The following is a 22,625-nucleotide window of genomic DNA, read 5'->3' as shown; positions in this document are numbered from 1 at the left end:
GTTTTTTTTTTTACTCTTGTCACCACAGCTGTGTTTGAATTCATACATGTAAAACCTCGGTAGTTTTATCCATGGTGCCGATGCACGTAATAACCTTATCAGCTTCAGCCACATTTATAACATGCATACAGTAAGTGTTTACTGTCGTATGCTGATTGAATATAATAAACAGATGTCGCTATCAGATTCAATCGTATTAGCAAACAAAGTAGTTTCTCGTTTGGTTGTTCATGGCTGTAAGCAGTTATACAATGAGTATATTGTTAAGATAATACTTATCAACTTAGAAGATGGTGTAAAGATATGAAGATAGAGAAATTAGACGATTGTAATTTGGCCTCTGTCTCTCAATGCCTTCCTTTTATTTCCTCTTTTTGTATTCTCTTTCTTCATATTACTTTCCACCCTCTCCTAATACTTGATTCATAGTGCAACAGAGAGGTTTTTCCTCCTGTTACACCTTTCAAATCTTTTACTGTCCATTTCTTTTTTAGCGCTGAATAACCTCATAGGTCCCAATACTTGGCCTTTGGCCTAAATTCTGTATTCAACTCAACTCTCTCGCTGCCTGACTGCTCACTGCTGTCTGCGCCAGCTGCGCGTGAGATATAGGAAGACATGTTTTCAAAATGTAGTAGTGCCGATATTAATTGCTAACCCCATTGTAAAATCGAATTATTGTGAGACGAATTACAGTAGCTTGAATACTGACTGTATTGACGATCATGTCTTGAAGAATTTTCCTGATTTTTCTAATGATGTTTGTCTAGATTATCATGGGGAACAGAGTCGGCCTAGTTTCTTTCTCTCCCAATTTCTTCTAAAACTTCTTCTAATGTCTTTACGCAATCTTCTCCGAAGTTCGATTCTAGTCTCGGCCAACGCGGAATCAGAGGAATTTATTTCCGGTGATAGAAATTAATTTCTCGATATAGTGTGGTTTGGATCCCACAATAAACTGTATGTCCCATTGCTAGGTGAGCAATTGGTTCCTAGCCACGTAAAAATATCTAATCCTTCGGGCCAGCCCTAGGAGAGTTGTTAATCAGCTCAGTGGTCTGGTAAAACTATGATATACTTGACTTTTTACACAATCTTCTTTATCTGGTCATTCTTTGGAGTCTTCTCTCGCTCATCCTGTTTCTCTGCCATTAACACAGCAGAGCAAAGAGTTTTCATCGTTTCAATCCTGAAATTGGGGGGGTTTTGATGACTCCCTCTCTTCGGGGTTTAGGGAAGTTATTTTGGTGGGGCTGTCGTCTTAGCACCTTCCACGGGTCCTGTAGTTCTCAGGCTGCTGGTCTGGATGCTTTAAAACAGGTTGCAGAGTCTTTCGCAACTCCGTATTTTCATCCTTTACTGGGTTTGAGACATAATGTGTCCTCAGTGGTTCTTGCGGGGGATACAACAGCTGTTGATTCGTCTGTTCCATCGTTGACTGTATCAGTACCGGTTGTGTCCTCAGCCCCACCTTTCAATAGGGGAGCTGGTAATCTTCCTTCTTCGGTTCCATTTTTAAACTTTCAGGGTTTGAGACATAATGTGCCTACTGTGGTTATTGCTGGGTGCTATGGCTGTTGGCAGTTTCTTTGCACCATAGTTAGTACTGTTTGTGCCCTCGACCTCCTTTCGTTAAGAGTTGCTGGTAATTTTCTTCTGTGGCTCCCATTGGTTCCACAGTTCATAACCTGTCATTAAAGCACTCTTATGTGCTGCACTAGTTGGTTCTCCACCTACACAATGTCGGTGTTAGGTGCTCCAGTGGTTACTCTGAATATGGCTTCTTCCTTTTTCTCAACCTTTTCCAGCAGTTTTTTTCTGTTCCTCCTTCAAGAGGTTCAATGTGGGTTCGGCCTTGGTTCCAGGATTTCCTGGAGTACTTCCTTCCCTCACTTGATCAATGTAGCTTTAGCTACATTGATTGGCCTGGTTTAGTACTGATGTAACCGGAGTTTGTTGGATCACATTTTGCGGCCTCTCCGCTCTTAGGGGGCATTGCTCGCCCATTGTAGTCGGCCAGGTGTCATGTCATAGTCACTGGCTGGTGCAGGGTTTCACAGTCGAGAGAGACTGGCTCAAAGTTATGTCATTGTCTTGGTTGGTACATGTTTGGCACAACAATGTGTGGTTGACTCTTAGGGTGGGTTTTCATCACTAAGGTATATTTGCCACAGGTGTTACGTTATCGTCACCGAGTAGTGAGGGTATGCGCAGTCTAGCGAGACTAGCTCAGGGTTATGTCATAGTATTTAGTTGGTACACAATTTGTGGAACTAGGGATGGTTGGCTCTTGTGGGGCGACAGCTGTCGGACAGGTGTTACGTCATCGTGTCTTGGGGGGTTTGCGTGATTGCTCAGTCGAGTACGACTTGCTCAGGAGTCAGGCGTTTATAATAGTCTTGTTGGTATATTGTCGCACAACCGGATCGGTTGGCTCAGATATGATGGGATCATGTAAGTCAGGTGTTGGTATCGAGCAACCAGGTGTAGTAAGTTCCGGGTTCTTGGGTGCTGCTCTTGTGGGTGTTCAGCCTTTCTCCTTTTCCTGTTCCGGTGCTGTCGGACAGGTCTGTCAGAGGATACCCTTTGAAGAGAGAATTGGGTGCTAGTTGTGGGTTTTAGTTTCTCCAGCAAAGGAAAGCGAGTATAAACGGATGGTGGACTTTGTCCATTCTCTCTTTCTGCAGTCCAGGCTCCAGAGGAACCTCACAATTATTTCAAGCAATGTTTGATATGTTGTATTCAACTAAACCAGTAGTTTCTCAAGCATCAAGTAAGCTGATCTGGTTTTGGCCGAGTCTGGTAGTTTTTGGGGAAGACAACTCTAGGCTAGCATCCCTTGGGGCTGAGTAGACTGGATTCAACCTTGCTTCCTGATCGGGAGTGTTCTGTATGAGGTAGCGGGTAACCCTTCTGCCGGTGTCCGAGTTCCAGTTTACGAATCTGTTGAGGCTCTTCTCTCTTTGGTTCCTTCATTGATTCGTGTGGTAGGGGTTACAGATTGTGAGGCTTGTATTTGGAAGACACCTGTCACAACCAGTCGGAGGCCTTGTCCCACTCTGTGGATGTTGTGAGAGTTGATGGGTGTTTCTCAGATCCTGGACTGTTTGACAAGCTCATCACTTAGGTTTCAATGGGGTTTGGATGATCGTATAGCAGGTGACGGATCACAAATGCTGCAATGTCCTGTTCAAGCTTTCAAAGTTTATTTGTCACGTACCGAGAACTTTTACCTCTTCCGAGAATCTTATTTGGTTTCCCCTAGGTGTCCATGTCGCTCCATTTCCAAAGTGCAATTAGTTTCTTCTTGTGAGGGGTTGTAGTCAAGCATCGGTTGGTTCTTCATTGCTTTCGGAGCCTTCGAGTTGGGCTTTGCATCTAAGGGCGCAAAGTATCGTGGATGGCTACCCTTCGGCTTTCTGGAGGAATGTTTCGTTGTCGGTGATCTTAGAGGTGGTTATTTGAGAGTCAGAGTCGATTTTCACAATGCTCTACATTAGGGATTTTCAGTTTCTTCAGAGAAAGGTTACTCGCTGGATCTTGTCATTACAGTCAACTGAGTTTTATAATTAACTAGGTATCGTTAGGATGTTAGAAGTTTAGGTAGTCAGTAATAGTCTAAATGAACTTGAGTGTTTCTGTTGGTCAAGCTTAGACTGAGTGTATTGTTTCCTTTAGGTCATTGAGGTTAGGCAGTCATCTGCATCAGTGAGCAGTAGAGAACTCAAAGGTCCTGCACACTCAACTTCTCTTCCATACATGAGAGGCTAGATAGCCACATGGGAGGTTCACCGTTTCCCCTCCATACATGAGAGGTATAGAATACCATATGGGAGGTTCTTCAGACTCGGGCGATACCTTGGACTCAACACTGATGGTAAGGTACTTCCTCTGCAAGCATCCTCAGTGACTGAGTTTGTCAACTAGGTGAGGAGATTTGCTTTTATCTCCATGAATAAGAAGTATAGATTACCACTTGGGAGGTACTTCTGACTCAGACGGTACCTTAGACTCAATACTGACATTGAAGTACTTTGTTTGCAAACATCCTCACCTACCGAGTTAGATACCTAGGTTGGTTGATAATGAGTTATCTGAGTATGCTCCATGGACAGGTCGGGCTGGATTAGATTGATCCCACCTCCATTAACATTTTTTTAATTGGGCTAAATCAGGTGTTCAGGAAGTGTACGTATTGCAATATGAAGTTTTCATAATAAAACTATATCCCCTGAATGATTCCCACTCCTCCCCACTTCAGTTTGATAGTGAATGATTCAATTGAGGAGACGGGCCTTTGTTGGCCGGTATTTGCACCTGCATTGCCAACGGTAACACAGGTAACTCATTTGACTAGATTTTACCTGCAGCATTGGTAATGCTGACAGTAAAATTATGCACTTTGTGGGTAAATCTGTGGGTATATAGTTCGGGCTGGTCAGTGACCAGGGCTAATTTAGGTGCTTAGGTAAGTATTACAATATTAGTTTTATTATGAAAACTTCAATCTTCTAATGATAGTTTTGTATCATATATCCACATGTATTCATCTGCAAAGGGAGCTGAATAATTTAAAAGTCAGACTCCCTGGTTAGAATGGAGTGAACTACTACCCGTTCTATTTCTGCACCCAAAAATACTAGAGAACAGTACTATTAAAAACAAATGTTAAAACACTTAAATATAATAGCTCCATCACTAAACAGTAGAAACATTTCAGCAAGATGCCAACTTTTTGAGAACCAAAGGAAGCAGTATCATGTACAAGCTTCTTAAGATTGAATATCTTATCAAAAGCTTCAAAATAGTCATGGAAATCCAAAATAATGATTTTGTACATGAACTTCCGTGACAGATATATACTTAGCTATAGTCTCCGACGTTCCCAGACAAGAATTTCAAAATCTCGTCGGCACACCCGACCAGGTAGGTCAGGTGGACCTACCTTACCCGCCGCTGGGGTGGCGGCATGTACGAACCACTCCCCGTTAGCTTGTCAGATTTTTCTCTGTCGCGGGAACGATACAACTGTTGTCGGTTCCTCTCGATAGTTTTTCGATTCTCGCTTGCCTGGAGTTAATTTGGACTTCTTTTGGTGACGTATTCGCTTTGTTTGGCTTGGCATACGCTGATTGTGGACCGGTTTGATTTTGATTTTGATTTTCTTTAACGATGTCTGACCTAGATTCAGTAGTTAAAACTTCGGTTTTGTTTAGGGTTTTGCGTGAATGAAGGATGTAAGGTGAGGTTGCCGAAAGCTTCGGTAGAACCCCCACACGGTTTTGCATGAAATGCAGGGGGAATGAATGTTCTTTTGCTAACCCTTGTAGTGAATGTAAGGGATTGAATGAAGAAGAACTATAAGGCTCTCTCTTATATGGTTAGGAAGTTGAGGAACGTGATAGAGTGCGTAAGGCTTCCTCTAGAAGTTCTAGTAGATCTAAGCAAAAATGAGTGAGTTGGATGTGGATCCTAATACTAACGTAGATTTAGAACCTTCTTCCCAATTGCAGCCCCTGCTCCCCGCACCGAAGCCGAAGATTCGCCTTCGGAGGCGGCAGCTCTGAGAGCCCCACGATTCTTTCTATGGATCAGAAGATTCGTCAGTTGAAGGTAAGGAGAGTGGGTTTGTGATCAGTGCAGTGTCCCCGTGTTGTGGAAGGGTGCGTCTGACCGGCTCTTAGTGCCTCTAGCCTAGACCTCTTCCAGACTCCCAGTTTCCAGTGGAGTAGGAAAAGTCGAAAGCCGCAAGAGGCTAGGGAGAACCCCCACCGGTCAGGCGTCCCTCGGCAGATCCTGAAGTACGCTCCCAGGCTGCCTCGGATCGCTACAAGAAGAGCTCCTACGCCAATGCTTCTCCTCTCGTCTTCTCCCTCCGCTCCGCGCTCGGGCGCCTGCTTCCGAGGAAGAACAACAAGATTCTCCTACAGAGTACTCGCGGGACTTCAAGCTCCAGATCAACGGTCGGGGACGTAGCAGACTCTCTAGCAGTTAGATCACGTAGGAAGAAGGACGTTTCTCTTCCGATCAAGAGATCTAGGCGCCGCTCTTCAGAGGATCGTTCTCCTCTTTTTAGGCGTTCTCCTTCATATGGGGAGGTTTCGTATGAAGGTAGGGGCTCGCGTGAGCGGCCTCGCTCGCCTGGCTCTCTTTCGACTTCAAGGCGCCAAACATCGGTAGGACGCTCTATGTAGAAAGAAGTTTTTTCTCCAGATTGGATTCCCGCTTCCGGTAAGCGCACTGCACCTGCTCATCACGCCATTTTACTTTCTTCAACTCCCTCGCGTGAGACTTCTCCTCAGAGCAGCCTCAAGATCCTAGAAGGCGCCCTTATACAAGTAGGCGTTCTTCTTCCAGATGTCACTCTCCTCGAGTGTCGGATCGTGACTTCTCTCCTGACAGGCATCAAGAGTCTGGTAGGAGTCGTGTGCATGATAGACGGCCTGCTGTTAGCCCGCTCCTCCCAGCAAGGTAGAGGCCGCCAAGAGCCTACTGCACATCGATCTACTAGTAGGCGCTCGTCTCTTTTAAGGCGTCATACTCCTGATTATTCTCCTCGGGGCAGACAACAAGAGTCTTTCAAGCGCCCTTCTCCGTGTAGGCGGCGCTCTCCCGCTTCTAGGCGCACTACTCCTGACCGTTTGTCTCTTGGTAGGCACCAGGAATCTCGGAAGCGCCCTTCTTCCAGGTAGGCGCCTCGTTAGCTTTGAAGCGCCCTTCTCCTGAACTGTTTCCCTCTTGTTTTAGAACCGCAAGAGTCTCGCAAGCAGCCTTCTCCTATTATGCGCAATTTCGCCTTCCAGTCAAACTTCCGTTGATCGTACGCAACTGGACAGGTATAGAGAGCCGCGCAAGCGCTCTGCTCTCGATAGGCGCTCTTCTCCTGGCAGCCGCTCGCCTCAGGATAGGCGCAAAGAGTCTAGTAGGCGTCGCCTCCTCGTAAGCGCCCTGTGGATGTTTCCGAGGATTCTCGGAGTAGGACCCTACCTCTCCTTCGGCTGAGATTCCGTCTACCTCGAAGAGGGAGTCTCATCGTAGACAACCCAGATCTTCTCATCGTTCTCCAGTGGATGTGAACTCTTCTAAGAGAGGGCGTTCTCCAACCTCTCGCTCAACTCCTACTAGGATCCCGCCCTTCGTCACCTAAGGATCTTCCGCGCTCGCCTCGACAAGACGTCCTAGAAGGTTCGGATGAGGAACCGAACACTTCTGCTGCTGTGTCTTCTTACCGTCTTCGGCTGATTCGGATTTTTCGGCGCTGGTAGATTCGACAAGGAGAACTGCCCTTAACTCTGCTAAGACAACTTGGGCAATGAATGAATTGGATCACTGCTAAAGCATGTTTAGAGTGCTAGAGTATTTAACTTCCTTGATTGGTCGTTGGGGGTCCTAGCCAAGAAAATTGAAGTGCCAGAGTCATTTTGCCAGAAGATCTCATGTGTGTTTTGTTCTTGTATGGACAAGTCGGTAAGAGACGGAGCGAGTGAAATCGCCTCCCTGTATGGGACCGGGGTCGTGAAGAAGAGGTCTGTTTATTGTTCCTTCTTAACGAAGTCTGTCTCCCATGCCCAGAGGTCTTCTTTGCTGTTTGCTCCTCTGTCTGCTCAGTTATTCCCTAAAACATCGAGTGCAGGACATTTCGAGATCACTTTCGGCCAAAGCCACCCAGGACCTTTTGGCACAGTCGGCAAGAAAACCTCGCCCTTCCTTCCCTACCAAGGCTAAGAAGGAAAAGGCAAGTGTTCGAGAACCCTTTCGAGGGGCGTCTTCATCAAGAACCTCTAGTTTAGAGGTCGTAGACCTTCAAGAAGAGGTAAGACTTTTGGCCAAGTCTGTTAAAGCCCCCAAATAACTTGCAAGTCCTTCAAACAACGGTGGGCGCCAGACTCTTAGAGTTTGCAGAAGTCTGGGCCCAAAAAGGGGCGGATCCTTGGACCCTTTCTATTTTGAGGAGAGGTTACCTCATCTCTTTCGTCGAAAGACCTCCCTTGACGACCATCCCAAGGGAACTGACGGCCAGGTACAGAGACCCCATCATGAATCAAGCTCTCCATCTAGCAGTAGATCAGATGCTGGAGAAGGGGGCTATCGAACTAGTGACAGACCATCATTCATCGGGCTTCTACAACCGCCTTTTCCTAGTTCCGAAGTCCTCAGGGGGATGGAGACCGGTGTTGAGGACGTAAGCGCCCTGAACTTCTTCGTAAGAAAAAGAAGAAGTTCACAATGGAGAAACGCCTTCATCAGTGCTGGCAGCACTTCGTCCAGGGGACTGGATGGTTTCCTTGGATTTACAGGACGCTTACTTCCACGTACCGATCCATCCTTCCTCGAGGAAGTTTCTCAGATTCATGATGGGGGGAGAAAATTTTTCAGTTCAGGGCTCTGTGTTTCGGCCTCTCGACGGCCCCTCAAGTGTTCACGGGGATTTTGAGGAATGTGGCTCAATGGCTTCATTTGAAAGGGGTGAGGATATCCATGTACCTCGACGATTGGCTAATAAGGGCCAATTCAGAAGATCGTTGTTTGAAGGACTTACAAGTAACTTTAGAATTGACGAAGGCTTTGGGACTTCTCGTCAATTTCAAGAAGTCGTCACTAATTCCGAGCAAGAGTGTGTGTATCTCGGGATACAGATGAACTCTCTGAGTTTTCGGGCTTTTCCCTCTCAGGAAAGGATAGCCCGAGGATTCGAGAGAGTAACAACCTTCTTAGGGAAAGAAGTATGCACAGTGAGGGAGTGGTATGAGTCTGCTGGGGGACGCTCTCCTCGCTGGAGCAAGTTTGTTTCCCTAGGAAGGTTGCACCTGAGACCGCTCCAATTCTTTCTTCATCGGAATTGGAGTCGTCGTTCTCAGGATTTGACGTTCTCCCTGTCGTTATCCCAGGACGTCAAGAAACATCTCTTATGGTGGACAGATCCCAACCTCTTTGCGAAGGGACTGTCTCTTCAATCCCAGACCCCCAACCTGGTGTTGTTCTCCGACGCGCGGACACGGGGTGGGGGGCAACTCTGGGAACCAGCGAAGTGTCAGGTACCTGGGTGGGGGACCAGGTAGCCTGGCACATCAACAGAAAGGAGTTGATGGCTGTGTGGTTGGCTCTGAAGGCTTTCGAGCCCAAAGTCAGAAGATCGGTAAGTGCAGGTCAACATGGACAACACTACAGCTCTGGCATATATCAGGAAACAGGGGGGGACGCATTCCTTCTCCTGTACGAGACAGCAAGAGACCTTCTTCTGGTGGGCAAGAAAGAGTAATCAAGCTTCTCACCAGGTTCGTGCAGGGAGAAAGGAATGTAAGAGCAGATCTCCTCAGCAGGAAAGATCAGGTCCTTCCCACAGAGTGGACCCTTCATCTGGATGTATGCCAGAGCCTGTGGAAGTTATGGGGCAGGCCCACACATAGACCTCTTTGCCACGTCAAAGAACAAGAGGCCTGGATCCTTACTGCTCTCCGATATGGGATCCAGAGGCATTAGCAATAGATGCTCTTCTTCTAGACTGGAACGGACTCGACGTCTACGCGTTTCCCCCCTTCAAGATCCTGGGGCTAACCATCAAGAAGTTCGTAGAGTCCAATTCAACGAGAATACCTTAATCGCTCCCTTTGGCCGGACCCCAAGAATGGTTTCACAGAGGTACTGGAATGGTTGGTGGACCTTCCAAGATCGCTCCCGCTAAGGAGCGATCTACTCAGACAACCCCACTTCGACAGGTACCCACAAAAATCTCCTCACTCTCAGTCTGACTGGCTTCAGACTGTCCAAAGTTTGGTCAGAGCGAAAGGCTTTTCAGCAACAGCTGCTAAAGCAATCGCAAGAGCGAGGAGACCTTCCACCTTGCGTGTATACCAGTCAAAGTGGGATGTCTTCAGACGTTGGTGCAAGAGGAAGAACATTTCCTCTTCCAGTACCTCTGTGACAAATTGCGGATTTCCTTATTTTCCTCAAAGAAGAATGTCATCTGGTTGTGTCAACTATTAAGGGATACCGCAGTATGTTGGCGGCGGTATTTCGTCATAGAGGCTTAAATATATCCAATGATAAGGACCTGCATGATGCTTATTAGATCATTTGAAACCATTAAGCGTCCTCATGTAGTACCGAACTGGAATCTAGACGTAGTTCTACAATTCCTTGGATCGTCTAGATTCGAACCTCCTGGCTTAGCCTCTTTCAAGGATCTGACGAAGAAGGCTATCTTCCTTTTGGCCCTAGCTACAGCTAAGAGAGTGAGTGAGCTCCAAGCCTATCGAGGGCAATGTAGGGTTTAAGGAAGATTCTATGGTGTGTTCGTTTCTTCCAAATTTCCTTGCAAAGAATGAAAAACCCCATCACGCCTTGGCCAGGAGCTTTGAAGTTCGTAGTTTATCTTTTCTAGTAGGCGGAAGAGCCTGAAGAACTCTTTGCCCTATGAGAATTATGAAGTATTTCCTTAAGAGGAAGGAACAACTTAAGGCTAATCAAGATGTGCTTTGGTGCTCTGTAAAGGACCCCACTCGGCCCATGTCGAAGAATGCTCTATCCTTTTTTCTGAGAAGCCTTATTACAGAGGCACAATGTTGCCTGTAAGGAAGAACATTTTAGACTACTGAAAGTGAAAGCTCACGAGGTGAGAGCCATCGCAACTTCGCTTGCATCAGAAAAAATATGTCTGTGCGGAACTTGATGGAGGCGACTTTTTGGAGATGCCAATCGGTTTTCGCAAACCACTACCTACGTTGATGTAAAAATCACATATGATAAATGCGGTCGCCTTGGGTCCTTTCGTATCGGCGGATTCGGTGCTGGGGCAGGGAGCTGAAACTTATCCTGTGTAAATTTTTTTATATGTTACCCTATATTTTATATTGTTGTTTTTTGGTTGTCTGAAAGAGGTTGCAGGAGGCACCTCTTTTTGTCGTAATATTAACCCTTTGTATTTTGGTTAGGTGGTCTGGTGGTTTTGGTCTCCTTGCAGAGGTAGTGGTAAGGATCTGTTAGGTACGGACAAGGTCCCTCTAACAGGATCCGACTTGGATTCTACCACAATAGGGGATACATATCCCAGTGGTAGATCCGAGAGTCTTTCAGCATCAGGTCATGTCCTAGCTGTAGCTCTCCAGGCAATGCAGACTCAGAGACAGTATCTATGAAGTCTTCATCCTGAAAAGGTGAGAACCAAGGTTTTCATATCCTACAACATTAGTTGTTTCCCGTCTTACCTGTATTATTTAGCTGTCTCTTACCCTCCACCAAGGGTGCCAATCAGCTAAGTATATATCTGTCAGGGAAGTTCATGTACAAAAAATGATATTTGTTAAACTACAATAAAGTTTTGTACATACTTACCTGGCAGATATATACGATTAATGGCCCACCCAGCCTCCCCTCAGGAGACAGGTGGAAGAGAAAAATCTGACAAGCTAACGGGAGTGGTTCGTACATTCGCCACCCAGCGGCGGGTAAGGTAGACCACCTGACCTACCTGTCGCGTGTGCCGCGAGATTTGAAATTCTGTCGGGAACGTCGGAGACTATAGCTAAGTATATATCTGCCAGGTAAGTATGTACAAAACTTTATTGTAGTTTAACAATATCATTTTAAATCATGGCACAGAGGCAAAAAAAAAAAGTTAAAACACATATAATAGCTTGGCCACAAAACATTAAAAACATTATAGCAAGATGCCAACTTTTTGAGAGTCAAAGGAAGTATTATTATATATATATATATACTTCACAAAACTGAATACTACAGTACTTTATCAAAATCTTAAAAATTGCCACTGAAATTTAAAACTGCACCATTAAATGTAAATCAAGAAGAGTTAGAATAGTTAAGCTTCATGCACTAAAGGCTACTACATTCAGAAATATGTGCTAGATCTCTTTTCAAAGATTCTGCAATCGAAGACAAGTGCAGAGAAGGAACAACAGCGGGAAGAGTACCATCATGAGCATATGCAATCAGTTTGTGAATAGCACATGTCCAAGAACACTACCTTAAGGAACACCTGAGATGATAGTTGATTGATGAGAATTGTACTCTGGTGGAGTGTTCTATTAATGGATGGAAAAATCAACAATTTTTAAAGCATTTCATATTTATCTTAACATGCTTTAGATTTACATTGAGACCCTTGCATTTTTGTAGATTGGAATCTTTCATCACATATATAAGACTAGGTACAGTTATTAGTTGTGGTTTATCCTTTCCCAGGGTTGCTTACTCTCACAAAAAGTAGTTGCTGTCACTCTGCAGACAAAAGTAGTTAGCAAGGTTGTGTGTAAGGGAACTGTAAATGTTAAAAAAATTTAAGAAATATCCTTTGTTCTTATACAAAAATATAATTTAATTCTACATATTTTCAGGTGCTGATTTCAGCATGGGAATTACGTCGCCAAAAGGCTCAGTGGCCAGTTTTCAAAATATCAAATATTTTAACTCTCAACACAGTGTTTTTAATAACAAGAATTGTAAGTGTTATGTTATTGTTTTTTTATAACCCTTGGTCTCCTATTTAAATATCTTCACTTTCCTGGTAGTTTATTGATTTTTTTTTATCCTAGTGACTTGCCTTTAGTTTTAATGTTATGATCTTGGATTTTTACTTATATGTATCTTGGTTTGCAAGTTCTATGAAAATAGGTTTGCAGGTTCCATGAAAATACTGTAATCAAAATTCTGTGGTAGTGAATACTTTCTAATTATTTATAGTCAATCATTGTATGAGTTTGTTAACATCTTGAGAATAATTTAACATTGACTTTCAGGCCTTGGGGGTTGTCATGATTAATGTCTTCCGGTATTCATCAATGTGGAATGGTGCAACTGATCCCAAATATGAAATGTTATTGAGTTATAACTGGTATAATCCCAGGATTAAACTTCCAGAGTATTTGGTATACCCTGTCCTTGTTGCACTTACATACAATGTGGTTGTGTCAATTGAAAATGTGCTTTCCCATCTACTTGGTCATCTTCATAAAAATATGGTAAGCTTTAATTTTTCACATTTATTTTTAGCATGTAAGTTGAGCAAACATATTTTTTGTATAGTTTTGCTTTGGAGTTAATTTATGCTATTTGAAGGGAGTACAAAAATTTAATTAAGAGGTTATGAGCCTGAATTAAGATGTGACAGTTATAAAATTATCTTTCAAAGTTAAAGTTTTTTTATATAGTAGTTTTTATGTAGTAGTGCTATTAGGCTAGCATTTGCCCTATGAAGAATACATTTTCAGACAGTTTTGAGAGTTATTTTCTTTGCCAGCCATAAAGTGGGACAGTAACGAAAAGCTATTCTGCACTTATTTGACTCAGCACTATTGTGTTGAAGAATAATCCTGACAGATTGAAGTGTTGAAGATTGATGCATATGGTATAATTCCAAAAATCTATTGCTATGCTGTAGTTACGTAGAGTTACATTATTATTAGTGTTATTATTTTTTTTCTATCATGGTCACCCTATTCGATGGGGTGGTATTTATAGTGCAGGGGGTTCCAGGAGTCCATTTCTTTTCTAACTATGTGCACTTTCTAATTATACACTTTTCTGCATGAGTTCTGGAGCTACTTCGGCAGCTAATTATTCCAGTTTCCTTTTCAGGGATCTTGGGATCATGCCCAGTGTTCCTGTGATTATGGGTACAATTTCCACTGGCATATCCCATATCTTTTTATTTCTAATTTCAGGTCTTGACACTTACCAATTTTTTCACTTTTTCATCTACTTTGGTGTCCCATGGAACTGCGACATCATTGAGTGATACTTTATTCTTGATTTTGTCAATCAGCATCAAGTCTGGTCTATTGGCATGTTCTGATCATAGTCCCAGAGGATCTTTGCCTGATCATTTTCTATCACTCTCAGTTTGGTGTTTGTACTACTTATTACTGCAAGGTAGCTGTTGTTTCTTGCACAGGCTCCAGTGGAGGGCTTTTGCAACTGGATCATGTCTCTTTTTTTGCACTGGTTCTGTGCAAGCACTGGACATTCACTTGCTTGGTTTATGGTCTCATTTTTCATATTGTACTTCCTGCATATAGATAGAACATGTTATTTCCATCTATTGGTCTTTGGACGTATCTGGTTCTTAGGGCTTGGTCTTGTGCCCCTGTTAGCATTCCTTCTGTTTCCTTCTTGAGTTCTCCTTTCAGTAGCCCAGTATTGCCATACTGTATATAAGTATCACTACATAACTATTATTTTCTACTTACTTGGCAGCTCAAGATATGAAAAAACACAGTAGCGTTCTTTTGGTTTGGTGTAGGTAATGTAATTGACCCCACCCACTTTCTGGGAGGAATAGGTACAACACAGCTAAAGGGCTCAATTCAGTTCTGCTGGTCAATGATGATACATGGTTGTTTGAGCAGCTCTCAGATTGTATTTCACTGGATGGTTGTGATATTATTTCTACTCCGTTAAGTAACCTGTGCTTTTGGTAGTGCTCCTTTCATTAACTTAGTTAGCTTCCTGATTTAGACTTACTTTCTGTGACTTTTCAGTTTTCCCAATATGTCAGATTCTAATATGTCTAGTATCAGATTATTTTAATAAGGGCTGTAAGACTAGGCTTGCATCTGCCAAATGTGAGTCATACTCTTTGTTGTGCTTGTTGTGAAAAATTATGTTCACCAGACATTAGTTGCATTTAATTTAAGGACTAGGATAAAGGTAAATGGCAAGTTTTATATGCACATTTGTAAAAACTTCAACGTGTCAAACACAGGAAGGGGGCTGCTAGAGCCAAAGCTAGGGCTCCTTCTAGTCAAACTATTTCTCTGAAGGATATTGTTGATTTACCTGTCCTGTCAACGCCTATTAATGCTCTCTCCCTTATCTCCAGTCCTCCGACTTTTCCTGCTATTCCGCCACCTGGCTCCCATATTTCGAAACCCATTCCTATTGCCAGCCTCGAGGCTTGAGATGACAAGAAATTTAAGCTTCTTGGGAGTACCATTTCCCAAATTGGGGATTCGGTAAGAGTCCTGATGGACAAGTTTAGTGTGTGGTGCAAGTGCAGTGTCTTTAGAGGGGATTGCTATCCCTTCCACCAATGCTGCTAGACCAAGGTCCCTGCTAAGCCCCTGTGCTCACCTGGGAGAAAGCAAACTTGCAGTCCAAGGGAGGTCGGTGGGGCTTGCCCATGGGTAGTTGCTTCCTCAGTCGAGCCTGTCATACATTCCCAGGACTTGATGGACCGCCAGTGGAAAGAAGTCTTACTGAATGTGCATACGTTATCATCCAGTGATTCTGACTCTCATGAGATGAAAGGGCGTAGTCTGTGCTTTTCTAGCATCTGAAAAGGCACGCTGCTTAGAGAGGGATCTCAGCCCATGCCCTTTGTGCAGTTTTTGGATATCTCCCAGTCAAGCTCAGCAGGTATCTACAGTGACCTCCGAGCATCCAGTGTCCTAGCGCTCAGCTGATGAGCGTCAAGTGTCCAAGCTCCTAGTAGTGTCCCAAGGGCCATTATTATCCACGAGCCCTCTAGTATTTGAGCACCCAATTTTTGAGCATACAGTGTCTGAGCATCCAGTTCCTGAGTGCCCAGTGCCTAAGTGCCCAAGGTCCAAGTGCCTGGTGCCTGAGTGCCCAGTAGAGTTCAAGCGTGCAGTGTTCGAGCACTCGGATGGTGTTAGTGAGCTCACCTGTGTCAGTGGGTTCACCTGTTGTGGCTCAGCCTCTTACAGTTAAATGTTCGGTGACTTTAGGAGTACATAGTTCTTCTGATCCGTCAGTTGCGGCCTCTTCCACTGCTGAAGAGCCGTTCTTTGCCCCTATTCATTGTCAACTAGATAATATTTTAACTGTTGCAAAGGCCTTCTCTAGTGTTGCATGATCCTCCAGACCTGGCTACATCATTGATTTCATTGAATGTAGAACTCTTTGACCTAGAGCAGCCAACCTCAAATTATTCCACTCTTCTGAGGTTCTTCTTTGTTCATCACCTGTCTGTCTTTTTCCGCAGCCCCTTCTTCACCAGGCTGCATGTTCCTGATGCGTCAGCCTGCAGGAGCTTCTAGATTACCAAAGATAGTTCTTTCCTCTTCTTTCAGGAAAGCTTTGGCACACATTAACGCATGGTTGATAACCAAGAGAGACCTGGGCCAGGCAGTTTTCTGCACTCCTTCGTTGTGCTTGATACAATAACTGTAGTATTTGGCTTATGCTACTGGGGAAGCTTTTTCTTTAGGAGTTTCTGCCTCCTCCCAAGGGGACTTCAGTCTCATTGATGTGACTTGTCGCTCTGCATTCACCTCGGCCATAATTTTATTTACAGCATCTGTAAAGCATTCAAGGTCATGAATTTCTTGGACTGGATGGTCAGCGCCATAGGAAAGAAGATAAAAGACTGTACCGCCCTGCAGGAGAACAAAGTGTACCACCCTGCAGGAGAACTTCTCTTTGGATTGGCTGGGGGTTCTCTCTTGTGCTGACAAGGCAATAAGACATGGTGCACAAGAACTTGTGACAATCTTTTCTACTGGGCTTCTTAAAAAGAAGGAATTATGGTGTTATTTCACCTCTAAAGGAGTCACTCCCTCTCAGAGGTCTTCTCTCCTTTTCACCCTGTTGGATTGTTCTAGCTTGTTTCCACAAGCCACCCTGGAACAGATAACAGTTGGGCTGCAGAAGAAATACACAGGACCTGTTAGCTCAGTTGGCCAGACGTACCAGAGAGCCAGGTCAACTACCTTTGCCTACTTTTAGCAGTAAGACAGCCTCCTCACTGTTGCAGCTGCCATTTCAAGGGAGTAGGGGCCACTTTCAATCTTGTCTACAAACCAGCCTCCATTCAACGTGGACCTCAAGAAAAACTTCAGTCAGACCTGTCTCTCCCAATTGAGAACCAGGTCCTCCAGAACATTCCTATAGGAGCAAGACTTCTCTATTTTGTGAGAGGTTGGAAAGCCAGAGGCGAGAACCATGGCTAGTAAAAGTCCTACAAGAGGTAAACCTAATTCCTTCCAAGGAGAACCCTTCCATGGTAAACTCTCCTATTAGTTTAACAGCCTACTCTGTAGACTCAAAGAAGTTTTCAGCCCTCTCTCTTGAAAAGTATAGCCCTCCTCAAAAAGCAAGTTGTGGAAGTAGTCAAGGATTTAAGCACAGATGGGTTATACTACCGCCTTTGTTCATATGCAGAACAAACCCTTGGTCTTAACAATAAGTTAGGATATTTTCCAAGTGCCAGCTGGGAACCGGTTAAACACAATCAAAGATTGTAAGCAAGGAATCTGTGAGATCTGGCAACTCTTGCACATACGAGGTGATGGCTGGTCAGAGACCACGCACTACCTCGTGGCGTCTTTAGTCTTTTCTTGACCGCTTTGGAGAGTAAGACGCTATCACTTTGCTTGGCTTCCAAGCCGATTGATTTGTGCCCATTTTTCTTTTCTTTTAGAGAGTGCTTGTGTGTGTGTGTGTATTTCTTGATATAGATTCTACCGAGTCTCCACGGCCTCATCAACGCATTTGCCCAGGCATTCATGGAATTTCCAGCTCAAGGTTTTTAGCTTCCGTTACCACGGACCCACATATGACATGCAGTAGGTGCCATGCTGATTTTTGTACAATAACTAATCCTTGTCAGGAATGTCGTGCATGGCCACAGTCGCAGTGGAGAGTGTTTATAAGAGGAGGGATCATCATAGAGTTTAGACTCTCCCTTCTTGGGAGGGTTTTTCTTTTCCTCAGGTGGATGATTCAGCTTCTCCCTCTCCAGCAATCGCTCTCCCTGTGACTAGTGTCCAAGGCATCAGAATGATTGGAGGCCTGTCCTGGACGTTGGTATTCTGAACTTCTTCATCCAAACAATGAAGTTCAGAATAGAAACAGACAGCTCAGTCCTGTCAGCTATTCACCAAGGAGACTGGATGATAACTATAGATATGCAGGATGCATACTTCCATGTTCCAATACACTAGGACTCTAGGAAGTACCTGAGATTTGTTTTCCAGGACCCCTCTAGCAAAATGACTTCACCTCTTGGGTTCCAAGGAGACTCCTTTAAAAGAGTAAATAGTTACTCAACCCAAAATGAGGCTCTCCTATATGGGAAATGTTGCTACAATAGCAACTTTTTTCATTCCAGTTTCTACTGTTCATCAAATATGGTTGTGTTTATACCGAAGGTGAATGTTTTTTGTTGTTTACGTAAAGTACACTTTAGTATTTTGAGTATTTTTATAAACTGACCCTTTAATCTACATTTTCCTCTAGATAAAATATTTTAGCCTCCTTTGATATTCAAGGTGTCTCTCGTGTGGGGTCTAACTAGAAAATCTAAAATTTTAAGGTTAATATGGTTTCTTTTCTCCTATCTGTAAATTTTTATTTAATGAATCTAGCATCTTAATCATAATGACAACCATGTATCTTCTTGCTAAGTACTAGGTATTTTTGGTTTCATATCATGAGTATGACTTTGCATTTATGTAAGTTGAATGGCACATGCCATGTTACCAAGCACACACCTGTTTTCTTCAGGTCCTTTGAAAACCATTTAATTTTCGTTATTGGCACTGACATTCATTTTTGTGTCATCACCAAACTTTATTTTGCCAGTCAGCCTGAATTCCATGTCATTTATGAAGGTAATAAAGAATATAGTACTGAACATTGATGCACACCACCAGTGAGATTTTGCCAACAAGAGGATTCCATTTGTTGACCATTCTTTGTTGTCTGTTAATTACTCAGTTGTCTGTCCAATCTTTGTCAAATCCTTTTCTGAAAGTCCAGATTGTATAGGTATATTGGTCTGCCTTTATCATGAGCTATAAATGTGTCATGGGAGAAGTCTTAAAAGATTGGCCAAGCTTCATCTTTCATTATGAAATGCATGATGACTATTAATAGTTAGATTTTTTGGCCTGCAGATATTTTGGACTTCGTCCATACCAGAGGTGCAATGTGGAAGGTGATGGATGCTGATATTTCGGGAACATCCTTCAGTAATCAGGGTCTTGATAGTGCAGGCAGTAATCTAGCAATTTCAAAGGCAACCAAATTTTACAAGAGCTGGTTCCCGCTGGCACTTCTCGGTGAGATCCCTGCATTTATGACTAATGAAGTGTTGATGGCTTGTGTTCTCCTAGATTCATACCTTGAGGCAACCCCAGAATAAATTTTTCTAGATGTCCAGTGGTTGTAGGACCCAGCTCATTTCAGGGCAGGTGTCCATTTGGTTCCTTGAGCTCTAGAAGTCCAATTCTTCATGTACTCCTTATACATCATTGGGAAACTAATTTTTTGGTAGTAAGACAGGTACTTGGTCAGTACAGATATAAAGTAGAACCTTATCTTCCTTGAACTAAAGACATTTTTTCTGGCTGTCTCTCACTAGCTTTTGAGTTGGAAGAACAAGAAGAACAAGATTGGAACCACTGCATTGCCTCGTGTTGGAAATTTTTATGTAGGTAGATACTAGTGAAAGTGAAATCATTCAAAGGTTCATGCTAAAAATTCAGGATGTGTTATAGATAGACTGAGCAGAGGGAAGTAGATCTTGCTTTCACAGTGGTCACTGTATCCACAAGTCTCTGTGACACTGGTGGCTGTGGTGTATCTCTGCTTAATCTGACCCAGAAACCAGGGAGATGGATGCCAGTGCTTCGCAGATAGGACAGCCTTAATATTTCACTTTCCCTCCATTTTGGATACCACAGACTACAGCTACTTGGTGTTGATGGACTGTTGTGCAATTCTGTTCTGTAATAGTTGTCAGGCACAAAATGTCCCTTATTTCCAGTGCATTTCCCATTTCATTAATTCCTAATGTGTATAGCAAAATGCATTTTCATCAGTGAAGCTCACCTGTTGGTGAAATTCTTTTCTTTGATACTGGACAGATTGCCATCTTGAAGTCTTGTTAGCCAAGGAGATCAATTGCATTTTAGGTTCATTTAGGATTTTGATAAGTGCTTACTGGGCTATTTAATAAGGTCGTGGCTCCTGCCCACAGAACCATGTCAGTTTGAGTGTGTGTATATATTTCTCTCCCCTTTTATTCCATTTCTTTAAAAACTTCCAGAATTCTAAATGTTTTCCACTTTCATTGCACTGTAAAAGTGTTTTCATTTTCATTTTTTACATCCTTTGATATTGTTCCTATGGGTAAGGCTTATGGACTTAGTACCAGGAAATAAGATGTACTGAGTCCCCAAAACTGTTGTCCTCCATAGAGGATTTAGTGTTCCTTGCTTCTGGAGAGAAATCAGGATATAATTTTTTTTGGCATGCTCTAGGTGCAGCACAGGTTGTCTGTCATTTAGGGATTTGTAGCTTTGGAGTTTGGGTATGAGAAGCTCCAACCAAGATATTCAACACTGTGCCTCCCATTGAGAATAGCAAAGGTTACTTACGTAATTTCTGTAAATGTTAAAGTGATAGCTGTTATCGTTAATCTATGGTACAACTTGGCTGAGTGATGCAACAAGCCAAAAATACAGGCTGCCCTCGGTTAGCGGCAGGGGTTCCGTTCCTGGCCACCGACACTAAGCGATTTTCGACGCCGAGCGATTTTAAAACCTATGGCCGCCGCACACCTTCTTTCGAAACTCTAGACCAGTCAAAGGCGCCGTAATCCCACAACGGCGCAATAAGTAAAATCATATTTATGCAGTATAGTACTATAGAATTTACTGTACAGTACATGTGGGTGTCTAGAGTATGTAAAGATATAATAAAGTTTATACAGTGTACAGGTAGCTGTAGTGTTCAGGTTACGATCATTAGTCTTACGATAGTCCGATTTTATGAGATATCAAATTACAATGGCCTAACTTTTTCCATCTTCTAGTTACATAAGTTCAATAACAGCAAAAGAGAATGATGAAAGTATGGTTTTAACGTTATACTCGTTGCGTGAACGTGTACAGCCATGAACAACCGAACGAGAAACGACTTTTTTTTTTTTTTTTTTTTTTTTTTTCTAAGTACAACCGAACTGGATAACATCTGTTTGGCTTGTATTTCGATCATCGTACTACAGTGCAACATTACCGTATTTGTTATAAATGGCGTTATGTTATAGAATAGAACTGAGATATCTTAATGTAATAACTTTATTCCCTATAGATCAGAGAGCAATATAGATTAAAGATAATCGGGAAAATATACCGTTAAATTAAAACCTAGTTATAAACTGAAGCTGAGAAAGCTGTTCAAGCTGCTAATGACTATTATCGTAGATCGGCAACAAGGATAAAACTACAGTAAACGTCTGCCATCACACACAACTGTAGATAAAATTGGGATAAAATCATTTTAATCAAAACTACTGTGCTTGAAAGAACACATTTTACTGTTGGTTTCACGCCGTTATAAGATAAATAACGTAAAGTTTGTATTACGATGATATAAAGGATTATTGCGAAACGGGAATCACGTAATTTTTTACGCAATAAACATGCCGCCAACGTAATCTGTTAACGAAAAAAATAGTAGTTCACATTCACAACGAGACATATTCAATAAATATTTCCACCTAAAAACACGCTGTATAAGGAAAAATAACTTTGTCTCATATAAGTCAAGTATATAGATATTCGTTTATGCTAACTAGAATGCAAGAGCATTCGCTCAGAATTGCGTTATGGTGAAACAAACTCGTATTCATCAGCTGATTTCAAACCACAACATTGGCCGCTCCGCGGAATACGGGCTTAAGTTTGCCGTAGTATTTTAAAATACAATAATATGAGAATACATACAATATTCTTGGATACAGTGAAATAAGTATAACTTTTTTAAAGGATTTATGGAAAAGATACATAATTAATAAAATAACACAATGCATTTTTCGGAACTGGCGGACAAGAACGAATATGAAAAACCATCCCCTGACAACGTGGAGCGTAGTTACAAAGGCTGCCTTAATTTGTATCTTATTTCTGTACAAAAATGAAAATACCTTTACGTAATATATTTTCATACACATTTTAAACATAAAAGCATAAACATTTGAAAAATTGACACATCGATCGCTAAATTTGCACTTTTTTTAACTCTATATTTTCGGAAGAGTGGCAGACGGCGGCATACAAGAACGAACTTGAAAAAAACATTGTAGTCGATAACTTGAAGGGGAGTTTCAAAAGCTGCCTTTTTATCATATTTCTGCACAGAAATAAAAATACCCTATTCGTAATACATTTTCATACACATTTTAAACATAAAAGCATAAACATTTATAAAATCGACACATCGATCGCTAATTTGCACTTTTTTTAAATCAACATTCTCGGAAGAGCGGCTGGCGGCGGCTTACAAAAAAGAACATGAAAAAACATCGTTTTTGATAACGTGAAGGGCAGTTTCAAAAGCTGCCTTTGTATCATATTTCTGTACAGAAATAAAAATGCCTTTCACGTAATACATTTTCATACACATTTTAAACAAAAGCATGAACATTTATAAATCGACACATCCATAGCTACATTTGCACTTATGTAACTCGATATTTTCGGCATAGAACGGCGTCAGAGGCATATATTTTACCCTAATACCTACGTAATAACTCTCCATAAAATTTATTAATATAATTTGCATAACCTTTATGGTCTGAACGGCATTTCTACAAATGTATGAACTCGTTAGACAACGGCGCTAGCTGCGCTGTTAACTGA

The 22,625-nt window shown here is 42.6% G+C and overlaps 1 protein-coding gene across 1 annotated transcript in view; it reads left to right on the top strand.

Annotated features, from left to right (window-relative positions):
- Positions 1-22,625, top strand: part of LOC135216474 (uncharacterized) — a 247,331-nt gene that overhangs the window by 35,506 nt on the left and 189,200 nt on the right. The window contains exons 4-5 of the mRNA XM_064251843.1: positions 12,354-12,458; positions 12,756-12,977. Of these exons, the coding sequence (XP_064107913.1) occupies positions 12,354-12,458; positions 12,756-12,977 (327 nt within the window). The remainder of the gene's footprint in view (positions 1-12,353; positions 12,459-12,755; positions 12,978-22,625) is intronic.

Source organism: Macrobrachium nipponense, chromosome 6 (assembly GCF_015104395.2).
Source record: "Macrobrachium nipponense isolate FS-2020 chromosome 6, ASM1510439v2, whole genome shotgun sequence".
Classification (NCBI taxonomy): Eukaryota; Metazoa; Arthropoda; class Malacostraca; order Decapoda; family Palaemonidae; genus Macrobrachium; species Macrobrachium nipponense.
Note: the sequence above shows the minus strand (reverse complement) of the source record. Positions and strands in the feature narration are given on the sequence as shown.